General features: G+C 38.8%; 1 protein-coding gene across 7 annotated transcripts in view; it reads left to right on the forward strand.

Moving 5' to 3' along the window:
• RABGAP1L (RAB GTPase activating protein 1 like) overlaps nucleotides 1-27503 on the forward strand; it is a 734005-nt gene that overhangs the window by 157797 nt on the left and 548705 nt on the right. For all 7 annotated transcript variants that reach the window (XM_077157041.1, XM_077157040.1, XM_077157043.1 and 4 more), the window contains one exon: nucleotides 12561-12702. In XM_077157041.1, the coding sequence (XP_077013156.1) occupies nucleotides 12561-12702 (142 nt within the window). The remainder of the gene's footprint in view (nucleotides 1-12560; nucleotides 12703-27503) is intronic.

Raw genomic sequence — 27503 nt, forward strand, 5'->3', positions numbered from 1 at the left:
GCATTCTCCTTTTCCTTTGCATTTAGTAGTGTGGTCAGTATATGTTGGGTATATTTTCTTCATATTTGTCCTGTTTGGTGTTCTCTGGCCTTTATGTCTTTTGCTAAGTTTGGGTAGTTTCCTGTCATTATTTCCTTGACTCTTCTTCTGCCTCTTTTTCTCTTTTCTCCGCTTCTGGGACTCCCATTATGCATATATATTGATGTGCCTGGTGGTGCCTCAGAACTGTCTTTGGCTGTTTTCACTTTCAATAATTCTTTTTTCTTTCTGATTCTCAGCCTGACTTATTTTCAAGTTATCTTGTTTTCGAGTTCACTGATTCTTTGTTCTGCCAGCTCTATCTCCTTTTGAAAATCTCCTGGACATTTTTCATTGCAGTTATGTTGTCTTCAACTCTAGTATTTCTGTTTGACTTCTTTAAGAGATTTCTGCCTCTTTACTTAGACTCTCATATTGCTCACTCATTGTTTTCCTGATATCTTTTTTGTTGTGGTTTTTGTTTTTGCATAGGCAGGCACTGAGAATCAAACCCAGGTCTCTGGCATGGCAGGCGAGAATTTCCTGATATCTTTTAGTTCTTTGTTTCTATTTTCCTTCATTGCCTTGCGCATTTTTAAAATCATTTTTTGAAAACATTTTGTTTGGTGTGTCCATATTCTGGGCTTCCTTATTGGTGTTTGTGGATCTTTATCCTCTTCCTTTATATGGGCCATAATTTCCTGTTTCTTTGTTTTATACTATTTTGTTGCACATTGTACATTTTAGTATTTTAAAATGTTCACTCTGGGATTTACTCCCTGGGATATCTGATTTTTTGGTTTTGTAGCCAGCTGGTGAGAAGGCATACCTTTTCTTGAACTTCAGCCTCCTATGAGGATGGTCCGCCCAAGGTGATTTTCTTGGGTGTGCAGGGATTTCCCTGTCTTTTTGCACCTCTGTCTTGACCTGGGGTTTGCTTGTCAGTTGTTTTGAAGTTCCCCTGTTTACAGTACTTTGTTTGTTCTCTCTGTTTCTCAAGAGACAGACCTCCGCCTCCTGGGTGTTTGAAGCTGGTAGACCTTTGTCACAGGTTGTCTGCCTTTGTAGTTTCTTATATTCCTTTCAAAAGCAAGTTACTTTTGCCTGGTGGACAAATTCTGGGAGGATGGACAGTATTTCTCAGCCAAAACAGGGCAAAGAACCCACAAAGGGGACACAGACTGGCTCCAAAGGGCCATGGGGAGGGAATCAGGATGGACACCAAGATCGCCAGCAGCTCCCCAGAGCTGAAATTTCCTGCTGTGTCCAGCAGTTACAGTCCCTCAACTTTATACCCTGCCCATAGCGCTGAGCAACCGTAGCTTCTTTAAGTCTACCTCCATGGCCCCTGTCCTGAGTGAGGTGAAAGAGTGGTTCCTGCTGCTATCTTTATCTGGGTGGTTTGAAACAGTGGCTGCCCTCAGAGTTGGGCCTCCAGTAATCAAAATTCACTAATCAGAAGCCATGATCAGTGATCAGCAGTGCCCACGTCTGGTCTTAGGAAAGAGGATTTTTACTTCCCTTTCTTTTAGCAGTGAGTTTGTCAGGGGCTGGACCCTTTGTGGCCTCCTGTGAGAGTAGGGAATGGGTGCGAAGTCACTCTTGCGGAGAGAGCAGTCTACTATTCTCTACCATAATGAATCAGGCTTGCCCTCCCAATCTTCCCACTTGTCCTCAACTGTACACTTTTCTTCGGGCCCCCAGAGAATTAGCTAGGGAGAATCCTAGCTAATACAGATGGTAGATAGCAGGCAGACTCCAGCTTGCTACTCAATAGTTGTGCATCCTTGGTCAAGTTATTGAACCTTTCAGTTTCCTTATCTGCAAAATGGAGGTGAATAATAGTACCTATCTCATGGGCTGAAAAAATGCATTCTTGGTGTAGGGTCTTGTACTTGATAAGTATTCAATAAATGTCAGTATTATTATTTCCAAATAAATAGTAGGGCTTTGTATGCCTAGTAAGTAAGTTCATCATATGTGAGAGTCAACTGAACAACTGCTTCCAACCTCATTCTCCCTCTGTTTCAAAAACTGCAGGCTTCCCTGAGCCACACCCCATTCTGCAGGGGATAGCACACCTTTATTAGTATCCAGTCCAGCTAGATGCACAGATCCTGTCCTGGTTGTAAACTGGTGCTGGGGACAAAACGAAGAATTTATACAGGGGTTTTACTGTATAGAAAGCACTTCCACAAGTTATAGTAATTGATCCTTGTGAAGCTCTGTTTGTTAAATGAGGAAGTCAGGCTCAGAGAGGTCAGATGACTTTCCCAAGGTTATAACAAGTTCTAGTGCTAGAGTTTAGAGTTCACACACCTTGAATCCATAAACTGACATTGCAAAAGCAACAGTTAAAAGGATTGCTCGTGGGGGGATAGGCAATGTCTACTATCACAAAAGCCACAGAATGATGTATATGACAACAGTTCTTGCTTCTGATATTCAAAGAAATAAAAACGAGACATAGTTATCCTTCTGTCAAACAGCAGTTTTTTAAAAACTGTAACTCATATTGCTAGCAAGCATTTAAAGAGCCTGATCCTTTCATACCCTGCTAAGAGAAGTGTCTATTGTATAACATTTCTAAAATGTAACTTGGGAGGATATGGTTACAGTCTTTAGAAAATTCATGGCACTTTAACCCATTCATTCCATTCTAGCAATCTGATCCAGGAACTCCAAATAGTATAGGATGTTCATCACAGCATTATTTATGTTAAAATATAGGGAAATAGTTAAATTCATTAGAACCCACCTATATTGTGGAAAAATATCCATCTTTTATAATCATAGTTTTGCATTATACTGAGTGACAGAAGCCAGTCACAAAGGATCACATATTTATGAAAAGTCCAGAATAGGCAAATGTATAGAAACAGTAAGTAGATTAGTGGCTGCCTAGGGCTGGGGATAGGGAGTATGGAGAGATTGGGAGGTGATAACTAAGGGCAGAATTTTTGGGGGGGTATGTGCTGGTTTAAAAGTATTATGTACCCCAGAAAAGCCATGTTTTAGTCCTTATTGAATCTTGTGGGAGCAGCTATTTGTTTTCATCATAATCGAATACTGCAGCGGAGAAACTTTTGATTAGATTATCTCCGTGGAGATGTGGCACTCCCAATTGTAGGTGTGACCTTTTGATTAGATGGAGATGTGACTCCACCCATTCTACGTGGTCTTGATTAGTTTACTGGAATCCTTTAAAAGAGGAAACATTTTGGAGAGAGTCAGAAATAACAGAGCCAACAGAAAATTTCAGAGCAGAGCTGACACAGATGCCAGTACTTGGAGAACAGACCCACAGATGTTTGGGGGTGCTTAGAATCTAGCAGGTATCCCATGAGATGTTAAGAAGTCAGAACCCGGAGAGACCCCAGGGATGCCAAGAGGTGAAAGCCAGTCCCAGAAAAGCAAAATGAGGAGCTCCTACAGGAACAGAGGCTGAAAGCAGTGGAGCCCAGGAACAAGGGGCCGGTAGATGCCAGCCACGTAACTACCCAGCTGACAGAGGTGTTCCTGACCCATTGAGCTTCCTTGAATTAAGGTATCTTTCCCTGGATGATGCCTTACTTTGGACATTTTTATAGGCTTAGAACTGTAAACTTGTACCATATTAAATTCCCCTTTTAAATGCATTTCAGTTCTGGTATATTGCATTCCAGCAGCTTGGAAACGAACAGGGGATAATGAAAATGTTCTAAAATTGTTGTAGTGATGGTTGCACAATTCTGAGAATATGCTAGAGCTGTTAAACAGTCCATGTTAAATGGGTGAATTGTGTGGTATATGAATTATATTTCAAGAAAGCTGTTTAAAAAATCATTTATCACTACTTAGAGAATAACATGAAAGGGAGCTACATGGATATGATGAGGAAAGAGCCATATAATTGATATTTAATGATGTAATCTTGCTTATTTAGTTGTCATGTGAGTTTTTTTTTTTTTTGGTTCTGTCTTAGATTCCTGGCTGCTATGACAAATACCAAATGGGTTGGCTTAACAACAGTAATTTATTGTCTCATGGTTTTAGAGACTGGAATCTTGCTTCGTCCTGGGGTTAGTAGCCTTCTGACTGGCCGGTAGTCCTAGGGTTCCTTGGATTTCCCATCAGATAGTTAATGTCCTGTCCTTTCTCTTCTGGGTTCCCACTGACTTCCTACTTCTGGCTCCTCCTCGTGGCTTTCTCTTTATAAGACCTCTAGTAATAGGACTGAGATCCATCCTAATTCATTTGGCCACACCTTCACTAGAATTAACATCTCAAAAGGTCGTATTTACAATGGGTTCAGACCTACATGAATAGGGTTAAGATTAAGAACATGTTTTTTTTTCTGGGATACATAACTCAATCTACTATAAATCCAGAGAATATTCTTGTGTTAAAATTTACAATGATGGTATTACTCTTAAAATATTACTTGTTCGATATTTTGAAATGAAACACGTTCCTATGAACAGAGGTAACTGCTTTCTTTCATAATAATGTTGTGTAACAGTCGTAACTGTGTTGTCCTTTTTAAAAATGTTTTCTCCTTTGTGCTGATGCCAAAATGTAGTAAAAATTCATGACAGCTAAGTTATTTTAGGCATAAAGGAGTGGAAGCATATGGAGGTGAGAGTTCAAAAATGCAATACTTCTGTGAACTCAGTTATCTTTTATTTCCTAGTTAAGCATTTATGAGGCTAGGTAAAGTCAGGAAAAAAAGAAGCAGATTTGGGTGATTGGATGAAGTTACTGAAAAACACAGGGCTCAAGTTAGTTGGAAGGGGCCGCCTGAGTCAGCAGCATTGAAAGCATAGGGGCTAAATTCTTGCTTGGTTTGGATATATCTGATAAACTCCAAAGAACAATGTGAGAGAATTATAGAATAAAAACAGTGCTATAAAGGAAGAAATGTTTATATAATAGTTATTTTAAAGATAATCTTAGGAAACATTATTTATATCCAGTTAGTTTAGGAAATCTGGAACATTTTGTGGTTAGGTCAGTATTATTTTCAGGTTGAACATTTCTTGAGTTTATTTTCTGAAAATATTGCTGCTTATTTGGAGTTTTCTCAACTCTTAATATTAAAAATTGAGTTGTGTTTAGTTATTGGAGTATCTAGCTTGAAAAGACATTGGTTTTTTTTTTAATTTTCTAATTGTATAGTATACCATATATACAAAGCAATGAAATAAATAAACAGTAGTTTTCAAAGCACTCTTCAACAAGTGGTTACAGGACAGATCCCAGAGTTTGTCATGGGCTATCCTATGATCCTCTCATATTTTTTCTTCTAGCTGCTTCAGAATATAGGAGGCTAGAGGGCTTCAATATTTTTTTATCATCACAATCAACTTTTTTTCCTTCTTTTTTCATGAAAAATAACATATATACAAGAAAGCTGTAAATTTCAAAGCACAGCACCACAATTAGTTGTAGAACATATTTCAGACTTTGACTTGGGTTACAATTTCACAATTTTAGGTTTTTAGCTGCTTTAAAATACTGGAGACTAAAAGAGATCAATTTAATGATTCAGCATTCATATTCATTTGTTAAGTCCTATCTTCTATGTATAATTCCACCATTACCTTTGATCTTGCCATACTTCTCACTGGGGTTGTTTGGGCCATGGCAGTTCTAAATTTTTTATATTGGAAGGGTCTGTCACTAATATGGGATAGGGAGATGGTACTATCTGATGCTCTGGAGAGGCTGGGCTAGGTTTCAGGACTTATCTGGCCAGGGACCCATCTGAAGATTGTAGGTTTCTGGAAAGTTGCCCTAGTACATGGAACCCTTGTGGAATCTTAGAGCAATATTGCCCTAGGTGTTCTTTAGGGGTGGCTAGAATGGTCGTGGTTGGGGATTGGCAGGTTATGAGAGGTAGCAAGGTCTACCTGAAGCTTGCATAAGAGCAACCTCCAGAGTAGCCTCTCGACTCTATTTGAACTCTCTCTGCTGATGATACTTTATTAATTACACTTCTTTACCCCCATTTGGGCATGATGTAATTGTTGATCCCACAGTGCCAGGTCTGAATTCATCCCTAGGAGTCATCTCCAACATTGCCAGGGAGACTTTCACCCCTGGATATCATGACCCACATAGGGGGGAGGGCAGTGATTTCACTTATGATGTTGGGGCTTAGAGAGACAGGCCATATCTGAACAACAAAAGAGGTCCTCCAGAAGTAACTTTTAGGCATGCCTATAGGTAGGCTAAGGTTCTCTGCTACCTTCATAAGCTTTGCAAGTGTAAACCTCAGGATCGAGAGTATGGCCTATTGATTTGGGTGAAAGACAATGGATTTGGCATCTGATTAAAAAGAATCACCTAGTTCCGTGTATATGTGTAGCGATTATCCCATAGTTTGAATTTTTAATATGGAATAAGTGCTTTAAATTTGTATATGAAGTACATATATCAGATAAAACTAGTTTTCAATATATCATTAAAAAAAATTCTACTAGGAGTCACTTTGCTTCTCTAATTCATATTCTTTTTTTTTTTAACATGGGCAGGCACCGGGAATCGAACCCGGGTCCTTGGGCATGGCAGGCAAGCACTCTTACCTGCTGAGCCACTGTGGCCCGCCCTCTAATTCATATTCTTATTATAAAAGAGTAAGAATTACAGATTCTTATCTTTAATAAGAATAAGAATATAATTCTTATTATAAAATAAGAATATGAGTTAATAGTGTCACTGAAATTTTTTCTATCTAAAATTCCCTGACATAGTAACATTTGAATTGGTGAGCTGCATAAATGAATTTGAGCATAAATAGTTCCTTAACTGTTACAGTCCATTTAGTACAAATAGTACAGGCTAATTTCTGATATCTGTGGTAGTGACCACAGTGAGGATAAAATGGTTAAAATATAAACGTTACCCCCAAAGGATCACTGTGTCACTGCATACTAATGAGGAAATATATATAAATAATACAAGGAAGTATATGATGAATACCAAGTGAGAAGACCAAGTAAGAATGTTGTGATATTTAGAGAAAGGACAAACCACAGCCACTTGTAGACAGCAGTAGAATGACATAAGGTGGTGGCTAAAAGAAGTCTCTTTGAATAATTATGACTCATTTTCTGTGAGCACAGAAGATAGGAGCACACAATATATGTTAGCATATAGGAAAATGGCTATTAGAACTTCATAAACTAAAAAGTTCCATGAGTAGGTAAGCCAGAGTATTAATTATTTATTGTTGTGTTTTTTTTTTTTTTTGGCATGGGCAGGCACCAGGAATCGAACCTGGGTCTCTGGCATGGTAGGCGAGAACTCTGCCACTGAGCCACCATTGCCCACTCTAAATATTTGATTTTGATGTTAGGCATGAGGCTAGTTCCCTATTGTGTGCCATTTGGTAGTGATGTCTGTGAACCTCGACTTCTTCATTTGTCAAGTAGAGGCAATAGTACCCTCTGCATAGAATTGTTTGATTACTTATTCATTCAGGAAATATTTATAAAGTGCCTATCCATTCAAATAACTATTTTAGACAATGGGGGATAGAATGGTGAATGCCACAGAGGAGGCCCCTGCTTCCATGGAGTTTGTATTCTAGTAGGAGAAGAAAGATACACAACCAAGCAAACAAATGACAAAGTAGGAAATTAGTTGTGAGAGAGTGATGTGAAGGCTGGGTGGATACTCTAGATGGGGTAGTCAAAGAAATCCTCTCTGAGAAAGTGACACTTAAATGCCTGAGGTCTGAATGACAAGCAGCAGTTCACCATATGAAGATCTGGGGAAATAACTCCAGTTAATACAGAAGCCCTAAGATATGGATGAGCTTGAGTTGTTGTTGGGATTAAATGTTGACTATCCTTAATATTATTATCATTGAATTTATTTGTTTAGGAAAATTTATGAAGTAGTACTAGAACAGGATGTGGAAGCCATTTTTGCTTCTTTGTTGTGCCACAGGTTAGCTAGAATGTATGCCCCAAGGTGTTGAATCATCTAACAGCTCAAAAATGGTAAGAACTTACACTTCCATAGCCCTTATTAGGTCCTGGGTCTGCTCTAAGTAGTTTCTTTGCCTCTGATTCTTTGACTAAGAATAGACGTTGGATCCAGGAAAGGGAGAAGTCTTAAGAAGTAAGGGGGAAGGAAAATGAGAATGAATTGAGAGGAAGAGTCATAATGCCAAAGATACCCAAAATGAACCTGTAGGTGAAGAGTTGATGCAGAGGAAGTCTCTCTTGACAGATGTTTCCCAAATTCCATCTTCTCTGTCTTTTGTTTGGGACAAGGATAGTTTGGAGGGAAGAGACTGTAAGAATAGGGTAGGTTCCAGGTCCTGATAGGACATTATAACAGTCCCATGACATAACAGTTCTCAGAAGCTGCTCTGACCCCTACCTTTAACAGAGAAAAATGAGCCAACTTTTCATTCTCCTCCGGGAGATCATGAGCCATGCTGGAGGTAGAAGTAGCTGCTGCTTCCTACCATCCATCTCCTACTGCAGCCTTCCTAAAGGCTTGCTTTGGGCTCTATGCTAAGAGTAGGTTCGATGTTAAAATTTTTGAGTGTTTTTTGTACCCTTTTTTCCAAATTTCTTCTTTGCTTTTGGTTCCTTGACATCTTTAAGTTTGAGACAAAGCCTTTCTATCCACTATTAGAATTAAGAAGTTTGAAAAGAAAATTCCCTTTTAAAGGGTATATGTTGATCTAAACCTACTTAAATCAAAGTATAATTCATCAGTAAATTAACAAGAATAACTTATTTTCTTGTTCTAATTGCAGAAAGATGAAAAATAACAAGGCTGTGGGGTACTGTTAAGGTTGTGGGAAAATAAAAAGGCTGTGGAAGGCAATTTTTTTTGTTCCAACTTAGCATTTCTGTTTAGGATTGGCTTTTTTTACCTTTCAGCTATGTACAGAGAAGTAGAAATTGAATGCAAACCTATTTTTATCATGTAATAAAATGCAGCTTAGTGAGGATATCTGATTCTATTATTTGAGTTATGATTTTTTTCATGCATGTCTTTATTTTTTTTTTTTTTTTTTTTTTTTTTTTTTTTTTTTTTAAGGAAAGACAGAGAGAAGGAAGGAAGGATAGAAGGAAGGAAGGAAGGAAGAAAGGGAAACATTTTTAAACATTTTCTTGTTTTATTGTATTCTGTTTCTCCGTTTTTGTTACATGGGCTGGGGCCGGGAATCGAACCGAGGTCCTCCGGCATAGCAGGCAAGCACTTTGCCCGCTGAGCCACCGCGGCCCGCCCTGCATGTCTTTATTAATCATCTACTCTTACACTGGATAAAGGGGGTATCAGTCACAGGGTTTTTGTAGTCACATGGTCATACAATTAAGGTATATAGTTATGTAGTCATTATCAAAGATAAGGCTACTGGATTACAGTTCAACAATTGCAGGTATTTCCTTCTGGCTACTCTAAGACATTAGAAACTGAAATAAAATATCTTTATAATGAGTCAGTAGTCGTAATCATTTGTTAAATCCTAATTCCCAGTTAACCTCCTCCCTCACATTTGATCATTCTCTCAATCTTCAAGGATTTCTGGACAATGACCATTTTAAGTTCAAGCTGGAAAAGGGTGTTGACCTTGTGGGGTACAGGAATGAGACTGGTTGATGTTATTGGAGAGACTGGTACTTGTGGATTTCATGGCCTATCTGGCATAACAATTTGGAGGTCTTAAGATTTTGAAAAAATAAACTTATTAACTACATCTTTTATAGAGTGTTAGAATTTATTGTATTCTTTAGGATTTTCAAGAATACTACTGATTGGGGCTTGGTACACTGTGACAATTTTCAATATCTGGCTGAAGCTTGTATAAGGTAACCTCCAGAATGGCTTCTCAACTCTGTTTGAAATTGCTCAGACACTGAAACTTTATTTCATTTCATTTCATTTCTTCCCCCCCTTTTGGTCAAGAAGGTGTTGTCAATCCCATGATGCCAGGGCCAGCCAGGCTCATCCCCTGGGAGTCATGCCCCAGCTGCTGGTGGTGGGGTATAGCATAATGAGTTTGTTTGTAGAGTTGGCTTAGAGAGAGAGACCACATCTGAGCAAAAAGAGGTCCTCTGGGGGTGATTCTTAGGCATAATTATAGGTAGACTTAGCTTCACCATTTCAGAAATAAGTTTCATAAGGGTAAGCCTCAAGATCAAGGACTTGGTTTATTAAATTGAGAGTCCCTAGTGTTTAAGAGAATATCAGGAATTCCCCTTGAGGGGATGTTTAATAGGTCCTTTTAATATTGGGTAGGGTTCTTTATCCTTGTTGGTTTTCCTTTCTTGGAAGTCTGCTTTGTCTTATTTTAATACAGTCTTTTCAGCTTTCTTTTGACTAGTGTTTTCATGGTACATCTTTTTCCCTCATTTTACCTTTAACCTGCCTATATCATTCTATTTAAAGGGGGTTTTAAAGTTTTGTCTTGCTTTTTTTTTTTTTGAGTTAAATAATTTAATGATAGAATGCCAAAATTCCTTTAAATACAGCATTTCAAGTGATCATATTTTTGTCTAAAGTACAGATCTGAAATGGTAACAAATTTGTACTCTAGTATTAAACATGAATTAAGCGAATTGAATGAAGAAACAATTCTCCTGGCTTAAATCTCTTCCATTCATTCCCTCTCCTACTCATTCTCACACGCCTAAAATTATTTCTATGTAAGATACCTAGTTAAATCATGAACAGACAACACGGAAGGAGTAGGTCTGTTGACTGTGGCTGAGACTGGCCATGGTTTGGGCAGGGCACTGTGGACTCACAGCCACCTGCTTTCTGCTGGGAGCCAGTCCATTTTCTATTCTGTTTTGATCTGTTTGGCTTGGATGAAGTGGCACTCAGTAGCTACAGATGTGATTATGAAAAGTAAAGTAGAAAACTCTTTTCTTAAAGACAGAAAGCAAATGGAAGGTCAGCCTACAGTTCTGGAGTACTTCTGGCGCAGTGCTGAGCGGCTCCTCACGGATGTTCGCGTGTCATGTCCACATGTCTACAGCAGCTTGCTTCCCTGACCTTCTTGCTTTTGTCATTGTGGCTGTAGCTACCACATAGGCCTCACAGAGAGCGATAGGTTTAGGGGAACTGGTGGTCTGAGACAGGCCAACAGTGATAGACATATGGGGTATGGCTGTTATTAATATTGCTGGCCTGCTTGCTTTCAGCATGTTGGCTGCCAAGAACAAAAAGACCCTCCTGGTCTTGTACCAGCATGGAATGATGGAGACTTACTTTAGTGTTGACAAGAATGACCCTCTTATACCTTATGGCCAAAGACCAGCTATACATCCCCAAACCTGTGAGGACCAGAAGAACTGTGGAGTTCTTGTGCTGATGCACATATACATTCATGTGGGAAAATTTAACAAAATTACATTTCTTATGTTTCATTATTTTATAAAGTCACACCCTGTGTAAAATCACTATTAAAATTCACTGGCTTTCAGTACCCAATTTTAGAAGGCTTCAGCACTTTTAAAGCATGGCAAAGAGTTAAAGACCTCAAAGTAAATTTAAAAATGGGTTAACCCTCACATTACTCACTGCCTAATATAAACAGTAAGTTCTATTAGTCCTGTCTGAGAGGAGAGGACTTCACCCACAAGTGCTGTTATTTAATAACTGAACAGGTAACAAAGGTTTCTCTCAAAGGTTTTGGCACTCTCTGTTCTCGGGAAGAGTTTCTGATTGGTAGAGGCAGCAAGGACAGTGAGTGGTCTAAGATGGTTTGACAGTTCTTAGTTGTGGGCCAACAGGAATCCTGTCTAGGCCAGGACCCAGAAACCAAAAGCTAAGAGCTGGTGTCAGCCACTCCATCTCCATCAAAACACGGCAGCACAGTCTCATCCCCTCAGCAGCTTCCTTAATCTAAAACCCAGCAGAATGAAAGTTCTTCTGGAGAGGAAGGAGTTTGTAAAGGCCTGTGCTGCTTCCCAAAGGCTTGATGCTCTGGGCTACACCTCTCAGTCTAGTCAGTGAGGAATATGATCCCACTTAGGACTTGAATTGGCACTATTTCAGGTAAGAGTGGAGCACCTTGGGAAAATCCAGGATGCCTACTTTGAAACTTTACCCCAAGAATATGGAAGCCATGCCAGCATGCAGATATAGGCCCCTCTTAAAAATCTAGACGGATATTTTGGTTCTCATGCTCTGCATAAAAACTTTTCAAAAACCATCTCCTTTCATGGATTAGTTGATAGGCATAGGCTGTTATTTATCTCTTTACCTCAGTAAAAGTTCTAAAGAATCTAGCATCACTTGCTTACCTGTTTGTCCTAGAGCCTGTTGTACCCAGGTTTTTCTCATAAAAAGAAATCAAATTCTCCTAAAATGGTTAGTAGATTTCACTGTATTGGTTAAAATAAAACTAGATGGACCATATATTTAGAATGTCTTCTGAAGAACATTGTCCTTTAGGAGTTCTTTTTTAAACCTGAAACATGCTGCAGATAAAACACTTAAGCTTTTAATAATGAACCACTGAAATATTGTCTTTCAGTATTTATTTCAAATTTTTAATACTGAAACATATTTTATATCTTTTTCAGTCTGAAGGAAAAAGCCATACCAGTGCTGGAGATTCAATATATGAGGTTGTGAGTCTACAGCGAGAGTCTGAGAAGGAGGAAGCAATCACTCCTACTAGTGGAGGGGGTCCAATGTCACCCCAAGAGGATGAACCAGAAGAGGGTGAGAAGTTGTATTTATTCAATTCCATTTCTTTAAATAACTGCTTTGCTGGATTATCCTCAGAGGAATATATATGTTTATGGGGGGTTGTTAGTGAGGGGTGATGTGGTTATTCCTCTTCTCTGCAAAGTTTAAACTAGATTTGTTTCTACAACATGTAGAAGAGAATTTGGCTTATTTTCTTTCTTGGTCACGTGGTCACCAGTACCACTTATGCAGCTAATTAAATTTGACAGCTACACTATGCTGCTTTTTAGCTGCCAATTTATTTCACTGAAGTATTTTTGTAGTGTTTAATGAGAAGTTTCAGATTCTCTGAAGTGTTTTTAGAATTTTAGTGATATGTCAGTTCCTACTTCTCATTTAACGTTATTCAGTTCTGACTTGTCCTTTTTTTTTTTAAACTTTTTTTATTGTATAACATATATGCAAAGCAAAGAAATAAAAGCAATAGTTTTCAAAGTACTCTTCCACAAGTAGTTACAGGACAGATCCCAGAGTTTGTCATGGGCTACCGTATGATCCTCTCATATTTTTCCTTCTAGCTGGTCTAGAATATAGGAGGCTAGAGGGCTTAAATATTTATCATCACAATCGACTTTTTTTTCTTTTTTTTTTTGTAAAGAATAACATATGTACAAAAAAGCTATAAATTTCAAAGCACAGCACCACAATTAGTTGTAGAACATATTTCAGACTTTAACATGGGTTACAGTTTCACAATTTTAGGTTTTTACTTCTAGCTGCTCTAAAATACTGGAGACTAAAAGATATTTATTTAATGATTCAGCATTCATATTTATTTAAGTACTGTCTTCTCTGTATAACTCTACCATCACCTTTGATCTTTCCTTCCCTCTCTTTAGGGGTGCTTAGGCTATGGCAATTCTAAAGTTTTGATGTTAGAAGGGTCTGTCACTAATGTAGGGTAGGGAGATGGAACTATCTGGTGTTCTAGAGAGGCTGGGCTAGGTTTCATGACTTATCTGGACCAGGGACCCATCTGAAGGTTGTAGGTTTCTGGAAAGTTACTCTAGTGCATGGAACCCTTGTGGAATCTTAGAGCAATATTGCCCTAGGTGTTCTTTAGGGTTGATTGGAATGGTCGTGGTTGGGGGTTGGCAGGTTATAAGAAGTAGCAAGATCTACCTGAAGCTTGCATACAAGCAACCTCCAGAGTAGCCTCTTGACTCTATTTGAACTCTCTCTGCCACTGATACTTTATTAATTGCACTTCTTTTCCCCTATTTGGTCAGGATGTAATTGTTGATTCCACGGTACTAGGTCTGAATTCATCCCTGGGAGTCCTCCCATACGTTTCCAGGGAGACTTTCACCCCTGGATATCATGTCCCACATAGGGGGGAGGGCAATGATTTCACTTGCAGAGTTGGGCTTAAAGAGACTGAGGCCACATCTGAGCAACAAAAGAGATCCTCCAGAAGTAACTCTTAGGCTGCCTATAGGTAGCCCCCTGATCGAGGGCATGGCCTATTGATTTGGGCATCCCTAAATTTTGACCCAGTATTAGGGGATTCCCTAATGGTAGGGTTTATTAGTTCCATATTTTTCTCCCTTCCCTCGGGGGACTTTGCCAATACTTTTTGAGTATCTACTTAATATACTCTAGGATGTATCCAGGCATTACAATAATTTGTATAGGATTAAAGACCTCTTTCTTATTCTGTGCGCCCTGTGTTTCAATTGTTCAAATGAACTTTACAGATAAATTGTTTAAGATTATGTACTACAGAAAATTTCAGTTCCATCTGACTTGTGTTTTTGTTGTTGCTTTATTAATTGCTGCTTCTTTTTTGAAATAGTTTGATAGCTGCTCTGTTTATTACATGTCTGCTGCTGAAAGGTGCTAACCAACCTCATGAGCATCACAACATTTGGCTCTATCTATGTTCAGTACTTTTTATATAGAAACTAGAACTAATTGCTGGATCTTTACTTTAAGCCCTTATATTACCTGCTTATAGATAGGGCTTATTAAAAGTAAATATCTGAATTTACATCTTTTTTGAAAACACCATCTTAGAATTGTTTCTCTTTGTGAAACCATTTGTTTCTTTGATTGGTATAAAAATAATAGTAGGTAATATTTACTGGGTTCTTACTGTATGCTAGGCACCATTCTAAGTGTTTCAAATTTAATTCTTGGAATCCTGTGAGTGAGTACTCTTATTAATTTGGTTTTATGGATAAGAAACTGAAACACAGAGAGGAAAAGCCCTTACTTAAGGTCATTTAACTGGAAGTTACAAAACTAAGATCTGAACCAAGGTTATCTGGCTCTAAAGCCCATTCTTCTTTTTTTTTTTCTAATGCAATTTTATTAAGATATATTATCTATTCATATACCGTATAATCATCCAAAGTGTACATCATTGGTTCATAGTATTATCAGATAGCTGTGCATTTATCACCATAATAGATTTTTGAACATTTTCATTACTCCAAAAAAATAAAAATAAAAGTAAAAAGAACACTCGTAATGTCCCATACTCCCATACCCTCCTATTATTTATTTATTTTTGTCTTTTTTCCCTTAATTATCTGTTCATACATTGGATAAAGGGAGTGTATCAGTCACCAGGTTTTCACAATCACATGGTCATAGCTTAAAAGCTATGTAGTTATCTAATCATCTTCAAGAATCAAGGCTGTTGGATTACGGTTCAATAGTTTCAGGTATTTCCCTGTAGTTACTCCAATACACCAAAAGCTGAAAAGGGGTATCTATATACTGCACAAGAATAACTTCTAAAATGACCTCTTGGCTCTATTTGAAATCTCTTAACCACTGAAACTTTATTTTGTTAAAATGTTCTTCCCTCTTTTGGTCAAGAAGGCTTTTTCACTCCCATGATTTCAGGGCCTGACCTGGCTTATATCCGGAGACATATCCTGTGTTGCCAGGGAGGTTTACACCTCTGGGCGTCACACTCATGTAGAAGGGAGTAAAGTCCATTCTTGTTAATACCAAGTTAGCCAAACAACTAAAATATCTAAGCACCTCACTTTTATGCCTGCTGTCTGTCTCTATTGATGTACCTATTCTGGATATTTCATATAAATGAAATAATATAAAATGTGACTGTTTGTGTCTGGCTTCTTTCACTTAACATAATGTTTTCACATTTCATCCATATTGTAGCATGTATCAGTATTTTATTTTTTGTGACTGCATAATGTTCCATTGAATAGATATGCTACATTTTGTTTATTTATTCATTAGTTGATGGGCCATTTTGCATTGTTTCCACCTCTTGGCTATTGTTAATAACACTGCCATGAACATTTATGTACAAGTGTTTGTTTGAATCCCTGTTTTCATTTCTTTTGGGTATATACCTAGAAGTAGAGTTACTGCATCTATGGTAATTTTATGTTTAACTTTCTGAGGAGACACCTAACTTTTCCACAGTGGCTTTATCATTTTACAGCCCCATTAGCAGTATATGAGGATTCTAAAATTTCTCTTCCTTGTAACACTTATTTTCTGTTTTTTGTTTGTTTGTTTGTTTTATTTTGTTTTTAATTATAGCCACCCTAATGGATATGAAGCAGGTTTGATTTGCATTTCTCTGATGTTGAGCATCTTTTCATGTACCTCTTGGCAATTTGTATATTTTTATTAGAGAAATGTCTATTCAAGTCCTTTTCCCATATTAAAATTGGATTGTTTGTCTTTTTGTTGTTGAGTTGTAAGAATTCTTTATATGTTCTGGTTACTAGATTATCAGATATCAGATATATGATTCCTAAATATTTTCTCCCATTCTGTAGGTTATCTTTTCACTGTCTTGCTAGTGTCCTTTGATGCATAGAAGCTTTAAGTTTTGATGAAGTCCAATTATTCTTTTTTCTTTTATTGTTTGTCCTTTTATTGTCATATTTGATAATCCATCGACAAATCCAAGGTTATCAAGATTGACCCCTATGTTTTATTCTAAGAATTTTATAGTTTTAGCTATTACATTTAGGCCTTTGGTTCATTTTGACTTAATTTGTGTATGTGGTGTGAGATAGGGGTCCATGTTTTTTTTTTTTTTTTTTTTTTTTTTTTGCATGTGGCTATCCAGTTGTGTTAGTACCATTTGCTGAAGAGACTATTCTTTCCTTATTGAGTGGTCTTAGCACCCTTGTTGAAAATCAATTTATCATATGTGTGTGGGTTTATTTCTAGAAACTTAATTATATTACTTTGAACTATATGTGTATCCTTATGCTAGTACTAATCTGTTTTGATTTCTGTAGTTTTAGAGTAAGTTTTGAAATTGGGAATAGTGAATCCTTCAACTTTGTTCTTTTTCAAGATTTTGGCTATTCAGGGTATACCTTACAACTTCATATAAATTTTAAGATGAGCTTTTCTTTTTGCAAAAAAACATATTCAGGATTTTAGTAGAGACTGTATTAAATCTGTAGATCTCTTTGTGTAGCGTTGGGGATTAAATCATGTTCCCTACAAGACACATGTTCAAATTCTAACACCTTGATCCTGCGTCTATGGAACCATTTGTAGGTAGCTTCTTTGAAGATGTTATTATTAGTTTAGGTGTATTTGTGTATAGGACCTTTGAAGATCTTATTTAGGTGAGGCCAAACTGAATCAGGGTGGGTGTTAATGCATATGACAAGTGTTCTTTTAAACAAAGGAAATTCAGATATGGTCATTCAAGTAAAGCCACAGGAGGAGACCAAGGAGACAGATTGCCAGGTCAAGAAGGCAGAGATGAAAGTCAAGGAACCCCAAGGATTATAGCAAGCCAGCCCTAGAACACGACAGACTTAAGGAGAAAGCAAGGCTTGTTGAGACTTTGATTTTGGATTTAGACCCTCCAAACATGTAAGCAATAAATCCCCTACTGTTTATGCCAGCCAGTGTGTGGTATTTGTCATAGCAGCCCTGGCAAACTGAGATAGGTAGCTTTGCCATCTTAACAATATTAAGTCTTCCAGTCTGTGAAGATGGCATGCCTATCCATTCTATAGGTTTTCTTTAATATTTTTTTCAGCAATGCCCTGAACAACCCACTTTTAAACCAACCATAGAGTTTTTGTAGGATGGCAGAACCTTGCTTCTACAGTAAAAGGCCCTGGTAAGAGTCTTACGTTTTCCTAATACTCATTCAGCTTTCTAGATTGAAGCTATCTCACATGGGTTGTTATTTCCTATTTGGTTAAATAAATGATAAAGAAGGAATTCCTCCAAATAGTTTCTCATTGACAAAAACTTTCTGTCCCTTCAGCTCTGTTACTCCTTTAATACTGTCATCCCATTCCTGGCTTCACTTTTTTTAATCTGTCAAGCCAAGAGACACTGGACTACATTTCCTCTGTGATTATCTAGCAAGCACTCTCTTCCTCCTTGTTCCTTTCCATTTTGCTTCATCTGTTCCAAAATTACCAGTCTTCGATCTATATAAGGATAACTTCTGTGCCCTAGTATATGAGCCACCAATTACAATCTTGTCTGTCAGCTTTCTCACTTTTCAGGGCAGGGCATTTTGAATGGCTTTTGTCTAACCATTTTGAAGTGTATGTTTTGATACAGGAGAACCATTTTTTAAAATTATAGATTATTTTTGAGCAGCTTTTGCATTTATAGAAAACTGAGCAGATAGTTCAGAGAGTTTCCAGGAGTTTCCATATACCTTTTCTAACCCCTATTCACAGTGTGCCAGTTTCAATCTATTATGTGCCCCAGAAAAGCCGTGTTTCAATCCTGATGCAGTCTTGTGGAGGCAGCCATTTCTTTTAATCCTGATTGAATAGTGTAGGGCAGAAACTTGTTGTTAGATTATCTCCATGGAGATATAGTGTACCCAATTGTGGGTATGACCTTTTGATTAGAAGGAGATGTGACTCCACCCATTCAGGGAGGATCTTGATTAATTTACCGGAATCCTTTAAAAGAGGGAACATTTTGGAGAAAGCTCAGAGCCAATGTAGACATTTGGAAATCAAGACAGAAATAGCCCAAGTGCTAAGCAAGAATGCACAGAAATAGCCAAAACCCAAAGAGAAGAAATCTTCCGCTCCTGGCAGATACTAAGCTAAGAGATGAAACCCAGAGCTTTGTCCAGAGGAACTAAGTGAATGCCCACAGATGCTTAGAGAGGAACTAAGTGAATGCCCACAGATGCTTAGAGAGGAACTAAGTGAGTGCCCACCAGTGACATTCGAAGCTGGAAGCAATGAAGCCTGAAGCAAGGATCAGCAGACACCAGCCATGTACCTTGCCAGATCACCCTTCCTTGAGCCATGGTATCTCTCTCTGGATGCCTTAGTGAGGACATCTATATGGCCTTAGAACTGTAAACTTGTAACTTATTAAGTTCCATTTTTAAGTCACTCCATTTCTGGTATATTACATTCAGGCAGCTTAGCAAATGAATGCATACAGTTTCCCCTATTGTTAACATCTTGCATTAGCTTGGTATATGTGTTACAAATGATGACCCAATATTGAAACATTATAATTAAGTAAAGCCCTTAGTTCACATTAGGGTTCACTCTGTGGATTGCACAATTCTATGGGTTTTGACGTATGCATAATGTCATATATTCACTGTTGCAGTTTCACTGTCCTAAAAAAATCCTTGTGCTCCACTGTTGTAGTTTACTAGCTGCCGGAATGCAACACACCAGAGACGGATTGGCTCTTAATAAAAGGGGGTTTATTTTGTTAGTTCTTCAGAGGAAAGGCAGCTAACTTTCATCTGAGGTTCTTTCTTATGTGGGAAGTCTCAGGGTAATCTCTGTTAGCCTTCTCTCCAGGCCTCTGGGTTCCAGCAGCTTTCCTCGGGTTGATTCCTTTCTGCATCTCCAAAGACCTGGTCTGAGCTGCTTGGGCTATACTACTTGTGCTCCCTCATTTAAGCACCAGCCAATTAAGTCAAACGTCATTCATTGCAGCAGGCACGCCTCCTAGCTGAATGCAGATGTAATCAGCAACAAATGAGGTTCATGTACCATTGGCTCATGTCCACAGCAACAGAACTAGGTGCCTTCACCTGGCCAAGCTGATAACTAAATCTAACTACCACATCCACCTATTCATTCCTTCTCCCATACTCAGTCCATTCACCTATTGAGAAACATCTTCATTGCTTCCAGTTTTTGGCAGTTATTAATAAAACTGCTATAAAAATTTGTATGGACATTAATTTTCAACTCATTTGTGTAAATAACCTAAGAGCATGGTTGCTGCTTCATATGGTAAGCCTATATTAACTTTGATAGAAACTGCCAAACTGTCTTCCAAAGTAACTGCAGCATTTGTATTCCCACCAGCAACAAATGAGAGTTCCTATTGCTCCACATCCTTGTTGCTATTTGCTGTTGTTAATGTTTGGATTTTAACCATTCAAATAGGTGTTTTAATTTGCGATTTCCTAGTGTAGTAGATGTTGAACATATTTTCATATGCTTATTTGCCATCTATGTATTTTCTTTGGTGAAGGGGCCTGTTCAACTTTTTTACCCATTTTAATACTGGGTTTTCTTATTATTGAGTTTTAAGAGTTTTTTGTATATTTTGGAAACAGGTGCTTTGTCAGATATGTGTTTCGTAAATATTTTCTCCCAGTCTGTGGCTTGTGGCAGAGCAGAAGTGTTCAGTTTTAGCAAAGTCCAACTTGCTGGCTTTGCATTCAGTACTGTTTCTAAAAAGTCATTACCAAACTCAAGGCCCCCTAGACTTTCTCCTATGTTAATTATCTTCTATAAGTTTTATTGTTTGCATTTTGCATTAAAGTCTGTGATTCAGAGTTAATTTTGTGGACGTTGTAAAAGTAACTGTCTGGACTCATTTTTTTTTCTTTTTTACATATTGATGTCCAGTTGTTCCAACATCATGTTATCTGTAAACAGTGAAAGTTTTACTACTTCTATCCCATTGTGGATGCCTTTTATTTCTTTTTCTTGCCTGATTGTTCTTGTTAGAACTTCCACCACGAGGTTAAATAACGGTGTTGACAGTGGCATCTTTATCTTGGTCCAGATGTTAGAAGGAAAGCTTTCAGTCTTTCACCATTCAGTATGATATTTGTTGTGGGTTTTTCATATATGTAGTTTGAGAAACTTCTTTTTGTTCCTGTCTTTTGAAGTGTTTCATCAATTAAAAGGATGCTGCATTTTATTAAATGCCTTGTCCACAGCAATTAAGATGATCATGTGGTTTTTCCCCCTTGATTTGTTAATATATTATATTATATTAATTGATTTTTTTGAGTTGAACCATGCTTGCATACCTGGAATAAAGCCCACTTGATCATGGTGTATAGTTCTTTTAATGTGGTGTTGGATTTATTTGCTAGTATTTTGTTGAGGATTTTTGCATTTCTATTCATTAGGAAAATTAGCCTTAATTTTCTTTTCATGTAGTGTCTTTGTCTGGCTTTGGTATTAGGGTGATGTTGGCCTAATAGAATGAGTTAGGTAGTATTCCCTCCTCTTCAATTTTTTGGGAAGTGTTTGAGCAGGATTGGTATTAATTCTTCTTGAAATGCTTGTGTATTAGTTAAGGTTCTCTAGAGAAACAGAATCAACAGGAAACGCTTGCAAATATAAAATTTATAAAAGTGTCTTATGTAACCATGGGAACACAGCATCCAAAATCTACAGGGCAGGCTGTGAAGCCGATGATTCTGATGGAGGGTCTGGATGAACTCTACAGGAGAGGCTTGCCAGCCGAAGCAGGAAGAGCACCTTTCTCTTCTGAATCTTCCTTAAAAGGCTTCCAGTGATTAGATTAAGCACCACTCATTGCAGAAGACACTCCCCTTAGCTGATTACAAATGAAATCAGCTGTGGATGCAGCTGATGTGATCATGATTTAAATCTATGAAATGTCCTCATTGCAACAGACAGCTAGCACTTGCCCAACCAGACAAACAGGTACCACCACTTGGCCACGTTGACACATGAACCTGACCATGACAGTCCACCCCTTGTCAACTTGGCAGCTAATACATATCACCTTAAACCATACCTAGCTTCTAAATAAAAAACAATAAAATGTACATTTTTTTCTTTCACCTAACAATCCTGCATATAACTGGAAACACAGTAACTCTCTCCAGAGTAGAGTGCAAGTCCTTGGGTAATATTCATTCTTAAACTTGATATCTTACAACTTAAATAGTATAACATGAACAAAACAGCATTATAGTCCTCATTTCTGTAACTGATCACATGGTGGTAGTTTATATTTACCACTACCTTCCTCCACTAACCATTCCATATTCCCTTTACCCTCAGCAAGCACTTCAGCTGGCCATGGTTCTTTGCTTGATGGGGTAACCCAAATCTTCATTCTTGAAGTTTCAGAGCCATTGGTAGTCCTGCCTGGATTGGGTTGTTGCAGTTTTCCATTGATTTAAATCACAGGGTATGGTAGTACTAAGACACCTTAGGGATCTCCTATATTCCAAGAAAGCTCTTTTTACCTCCATTGTGTAGTTGCAGTCCTATTTCTCACTGATAGTCAAGGTGAATCACTCCAGCCAATAATGTAATCCCCTTCTTGGCTTGTTGATCCAGGGGCATGAGAACTCCAAAGTGACCAGGTGGCAGTCTTAGATTCCAGTTCAGTGGAATCATTGTTGTTACTCCTGGTGGAAGCACTCCCCTTTTTGTAACTAAAACCTGTAGAGCAGCAGAGCTCATGGTCACAGGGACAGGAAGTAAAAATTTTCCTAGTGGATCACTAAGGGTAATAGTGAGTGGTGTCACTCCCATTTCCATCCCTTGGTTCCTGGACCCATGGATCCTGGCTGTGGGAGAAACAGCACCATACAGCGGACACTGATTGAGAGCATATACAGCTTCCAGAAGAACATTACCCCAGCTCTTCAAGGTATTACCACCTAGTTGGCACTGTAATTGAGTTTTCAAAAGGCCATTCCACCATTCTATCAATCCAGCAGCTTCTGGATGATGGGGAACTTGGTAAGACCAGAGAATTCCATGAGCATATGCCCATTCCCACACTTCATTTGCTGTGAAGTGTGTTCCTTGATCAGAAGCAAAGCTGTGTGGAATGCCATGACGATAGATAAGGCATTCTGTAAGCCCACAGATGGTAGAATGCTTTTGGCAGGAGCATTGCGTGCAGGGAAAGCAAGCCCATATCCAGAGTATATGTCTGTTCCAGTTAGAACAAATCGCTGCCCCTTCCATGAAGGAAGTGGTCCACTGTAATCAACCTGCCACCATGTAGCTGGCTGGTCACCTCGGGGAATGGTGCCATATCAGGGGCTGAGTGTGGGTCTCTGCTGTTGGCAGATTGGGACCCAGCAGTGGCTGTAGCCAAGTCAGCTTTAGTGAGTGAAAGTCCATGTTACTGAGCCCATGCATAACCTCCATCTCTACCACCATGACCACTTTGTTCGTGAGCCCATTGAGCAAAGACAGGAGTTGCTGGGGAAAGAGGCTGACTGATATCCACAGAACGGGTTATCTTATTCACTTGATTTTCAAAACCTTCCTCTGCTGAAGTCACCCTCTGGTGTGCATTCACATGGGATACAAATATCTTCATGTTTTTAGCCCACTCACAAAGGTCTATCCACATATTTCTTCCCCAGACCTCTTTGTCACCAATTTTCCAATTATGGTCTTTCCAAGTCCCTGACCATCCAGCCAAACCATTAGCAATAGCCCTTGAGTCAGTATATAAGTGCTCCTCTGGCCAATTCTCCTTCCAAGCAAAATGAACAACCAGGTGCGCTGCTCGAAGTTCTGCCTACTGGGAGGATTTGCCCTCACCACTGTCCTTTAAGGACACCCCAGAAAGGGGTTGTAGTGCTGCAGCTTCCACTTTTGGGTGGTACCTGCACATTGTGCTGAACTATCTGTAAACCAGGCCCGAGTTTTCTCTTCCTCAGTCAGTTCACTGTAAGGAATTCCCCAGGAGGCCATAGCTCTGGTCTGGGAAAGAGAAGGTAATGTGGCAGGAGTGGAGACCATGGGTATTTGGGCTACTTTCTCATGTAACATACTTGTGCCTTCAGGACCTGCTCTGGCCCTATCTCGTATATACCATTTCCATTTTACAACAGAGTGCTGCTGTGCCTGCCCAACTTTATGGCTTGGCAGGTCAGACAACACCCAGCTCATGGTGGGCAACTCAGGTCTCATGGTAACTTGGTGGCACATGGTTAAGTGTGCGCTCTTTACTCAGGCCCAGTAGCAGACCAAAAGCTGTTTCTCAAAAGGAGAGTAGTTATCTGCAGCAGATGGTAAGGCTTTGCTCCAAGATCCTAAGAGTCTGCATTGTGATTCTCCTATAGGGGCCTGTCTGAGGCTCCAAACAGCATCTGTGTTTGCCACTGACACTTGCAGCACCATTGGATCTGCTGGATCCTATGGCCCAAGTGGCAGAGCAGCTTGTACAGCAGCCTGGACCTGTCATAGAGCCTCCTCTTGTTCAGGTCCCCACTCAAAATTAGCAACTTTTCTGGTCACTTAATAAATAGGGCAGAGTAGCACACCCAAATGAGGAATATGTTGTCGCCAAAATCTGAAGAAACCCAACTAGGTGTTGTGCCCCTTTTTTGGTCGTAGGAGGGGCCAGATGTAGAAATTTATCCTTCATCTTAGAAGGGATATCTCGACATGCCCCCCAACACTGGATGCCTAGAAATTTCACTGAGGTGGAAGGCCTCTGTATTTTTCTTGGATTTATCTCCCATCCTCTAACATGCAAATGCCTTACTAGTAAGTCTAGAGTAGTTGCTACTTCTTGCTCACTAAGTCCAATCAACATGATGTCATCAATATAATGGACCAATGTGATGTCTTGTGGGAGGGAGAAACCATCAAGGTCCCTGCAGACAGGATTATGACATAGGGCTGGAGAGTTGATAAACCCCTGAGGTAGGACAGTGAAAGTATGTTGCTGACCTTGCCAGCTGAAAGCAAACTGTTACTGGTGGTCCTTACTAACAGCTATTGAGAAAAAAGCATTTGCCAGATCAATAGCTGCATACCAGGTACCAGGGGATGTATTGATTTGCACAAAAGCAGTGATACCACATCTGAAACAGCAGCTGCAGTTGGAGTTACCACCTGGTTGAGTTTACGATAATCCACTGTCATCCTCCAAGACCCATCTGTTTTCTGCACAGACCAAATAGGAGAGTTGAATGGGAATGTGGTGGGAATCACCAGCCCTGCATCCCTCAAGTCCTTAAGAGTGGCAGTAATCTCTGCAATCCCTTCAGGAATCCAGTATTGCTTCTGATTTACTATTTTGCTCAGTAGGGGCAGTTCTAGTGGCTTCCATTTGGCCTTTCCCACCATAATAGCCCTCACTGCACAAGTTAGAGAGCCAAGGTGGGTATTCTGCCAGTTGCTCAGTATGTCTATTCCAATTATACATTCTGAAACTTGGGAAGTAACTGCAGAATGAATCCGGGGGCCACTGTGAGATGGACCTGGGCTAAAACTCCATTATTCACCTGTCCTCCATAAGCTCCCACTCTGACTGGTAGACCAGAGTGACGTGTTGGGTCCCCTGGAATTAATGTCACTTTTGAACCAGTGTCTAATAATCCCCCAAATATATGATCATTTCCTTTTCACCAATGCACAGTTACCCTGGTAAAAGGCTGTCAGTCTTGGGGAAGGCTTGAAGGAAGATTAACAGTATAAACTTGTGGCACTGTAACAGGGTTCTCCCCCAAAGGGACCTGGCCTCCCCTTCATTCAAGGGGCTCTGGGTCTGTAAATTGTCTCAAGTCTGTAAATTGACTAAGGGGCCGTGATGCTGTGTTTTTGTAATTCAGGTTAGACTTCTGTTCACTTGACCTAGAACTTTTGTTTATACAGGTCAAACAATTTAGTAGACTGCCCTTCTATGGGTATTTTTGCATTTCTATTCACTAGAAAAGCTAGCCTTAATTTTCTTTTCTTGTAGTGTCTTTGTTTGGCTTTGTTGTTAGGGTGATTTTGGCCTAATGTAATGAGATAGGTTTTCTTGTAAACATTTGAGCAGGATTGGTATTAATTCTTCTTGAAATGCTTGGTAGAATTCAGCTGTGAAAACATTTAGCCATGGGCTTTTATTTGTTGGGAGGTTTTTTATTACTATTTAAATCTCTTCAGTTGTAATTGGTTTGTGAGATCTTCTGTTTCTTGTCAAGTCAGTATTGGTTGTTCATGTGTTTCTAGGAAGTTGTCCCATTTCATCCAAGTTGTCTAGTTTTTTGTTATACAGTTACTCATGGTATCCTTTTGTGATCCTGGGGTCAGTAATAATGTTCCCCATCTTATTTCTGATTTTATTTATTTGTATCTTCTCTTTCTCTTTATTTTTTGGTCAGTCTAGCTAAGGGTTTGTCAATTGTATTGATCTTCTTAAAAGAAATCAGCTTTTGGTTTTGTTGATTCTCTCTGTTGTTTTTATTCTCCATTTCATTTATTTTTGCTTTAACATTTGTTATTTCTTTCCTTCTCTTTGCCTTTGGGTTAGTTTGATTTTCTTTTTTAATTTCCTCTAGGTATGCAGTTAGGTCTTTGATTTTTAAAAAATGTTTTTATTGAGATATTTTTACACACTATACACACTATCTAAAGTATAAATCAACTCACAATATAATCACATAGTTGTGTATTCATCCCATGATTATTTTTTAGAACAGTGCATCACTCCAGAAAAAGAAATAAAAAGGAAAACGAAAAAGTCATATATCCCATATCCCTTACCTCTCCCTCTCATTGACCAGTAGTATGTCAGTCTACCCAATTTATTCCCCTTATCACCACCCTATTATTTATTTATTTTTGTCCTTATTTTTTTACTTATCTATCCATACCCCAGATAAAGGGAACATCAGACACAAGGTTTTCACACTCACACATGTATTAGTTTGCTAAGCTGCCAGAATGCAATATACCAGAATTGGAACAACTTTTAAAAAGGAAACGTAATAAATTGCAGATTTATAGTTCTAATGCCAAGAAAATGTTCAAACTAAGAAACCAACAAGAGATTACCTTCATTCAAGAAAGGCTGATGCTGTCTGGAACACCTCTGTCAGCTGTGAAGTCGCATGGGTAGCATCTGCTGGTCCCTTGCTCCTGGGCGTCATTGATTTCAGCTTCTCTTCCTGTAGGGGTTCCTCACTTTGCTTTTCCTGGGCTGGCTTTCATCTCTTGGTTTCTCCTGGCTCTCTCCAGGTTCTGGCTTGCTTAACATCTCATGGGAAGGCATATGGCAACATCTGTTGGGCTCCACACATCTCTAAATATCTGTGTCTGTCAGCTCTGAAGCATCTGTTCTGCAGGCATCTGTATCAGCTTTCTCTGTTGGCTCTGAACTTTTTCCAAAATGTTTCCTTTTTTAAAGGATTCCAGTAAACTAATCAAGACACATCTAGAATGGGTAGAGTCACATCTCCATCTAATCAGAAGGTCACATACATAATTGGGTGCATCACATTTCCATGGAGATAATCTATTAAAAAATTTCTAGCCTGTAGTATTGAATCAGGATTAAAACAAATGGCTGCTCCCACAAGATTGGATCAGGATTAGAACATGGCTTTTCTGGGGTATGTAATAGATTCAAACTGGCACACACAGTCACATTATAAAAGCTATATAGTTATACAGGCTTCCATAAGAATCAAGACTACTGGAATACAGTTTGACAGTTTCAGGTACATCCCTTTAGCCAGTCTGTGTTAGTTTGCTAGCAGCTGGATTACAATTTACCAGAACTGGAATGGCTTTTAAAAAGGAGAATTTAATAAGTCACAACTTTGCAGTTTTTAAGCCTAT

Source organism: Tamandua tetradactyla, chromosome 4 (genome assembly GCF_023851605.1).
Source record: "Tamandua tetradactyla isolate mTamTet1 chromosome 4, mTamTet1.pri, whole genome shotgun sequence".
Classification (NCBI taxonomy): Eukaryota; Metazoa; Chordata; class Mammalia; order Pilosa; family Myrmecophagidae; genus Tamandua; species Tamandua tetradactyla.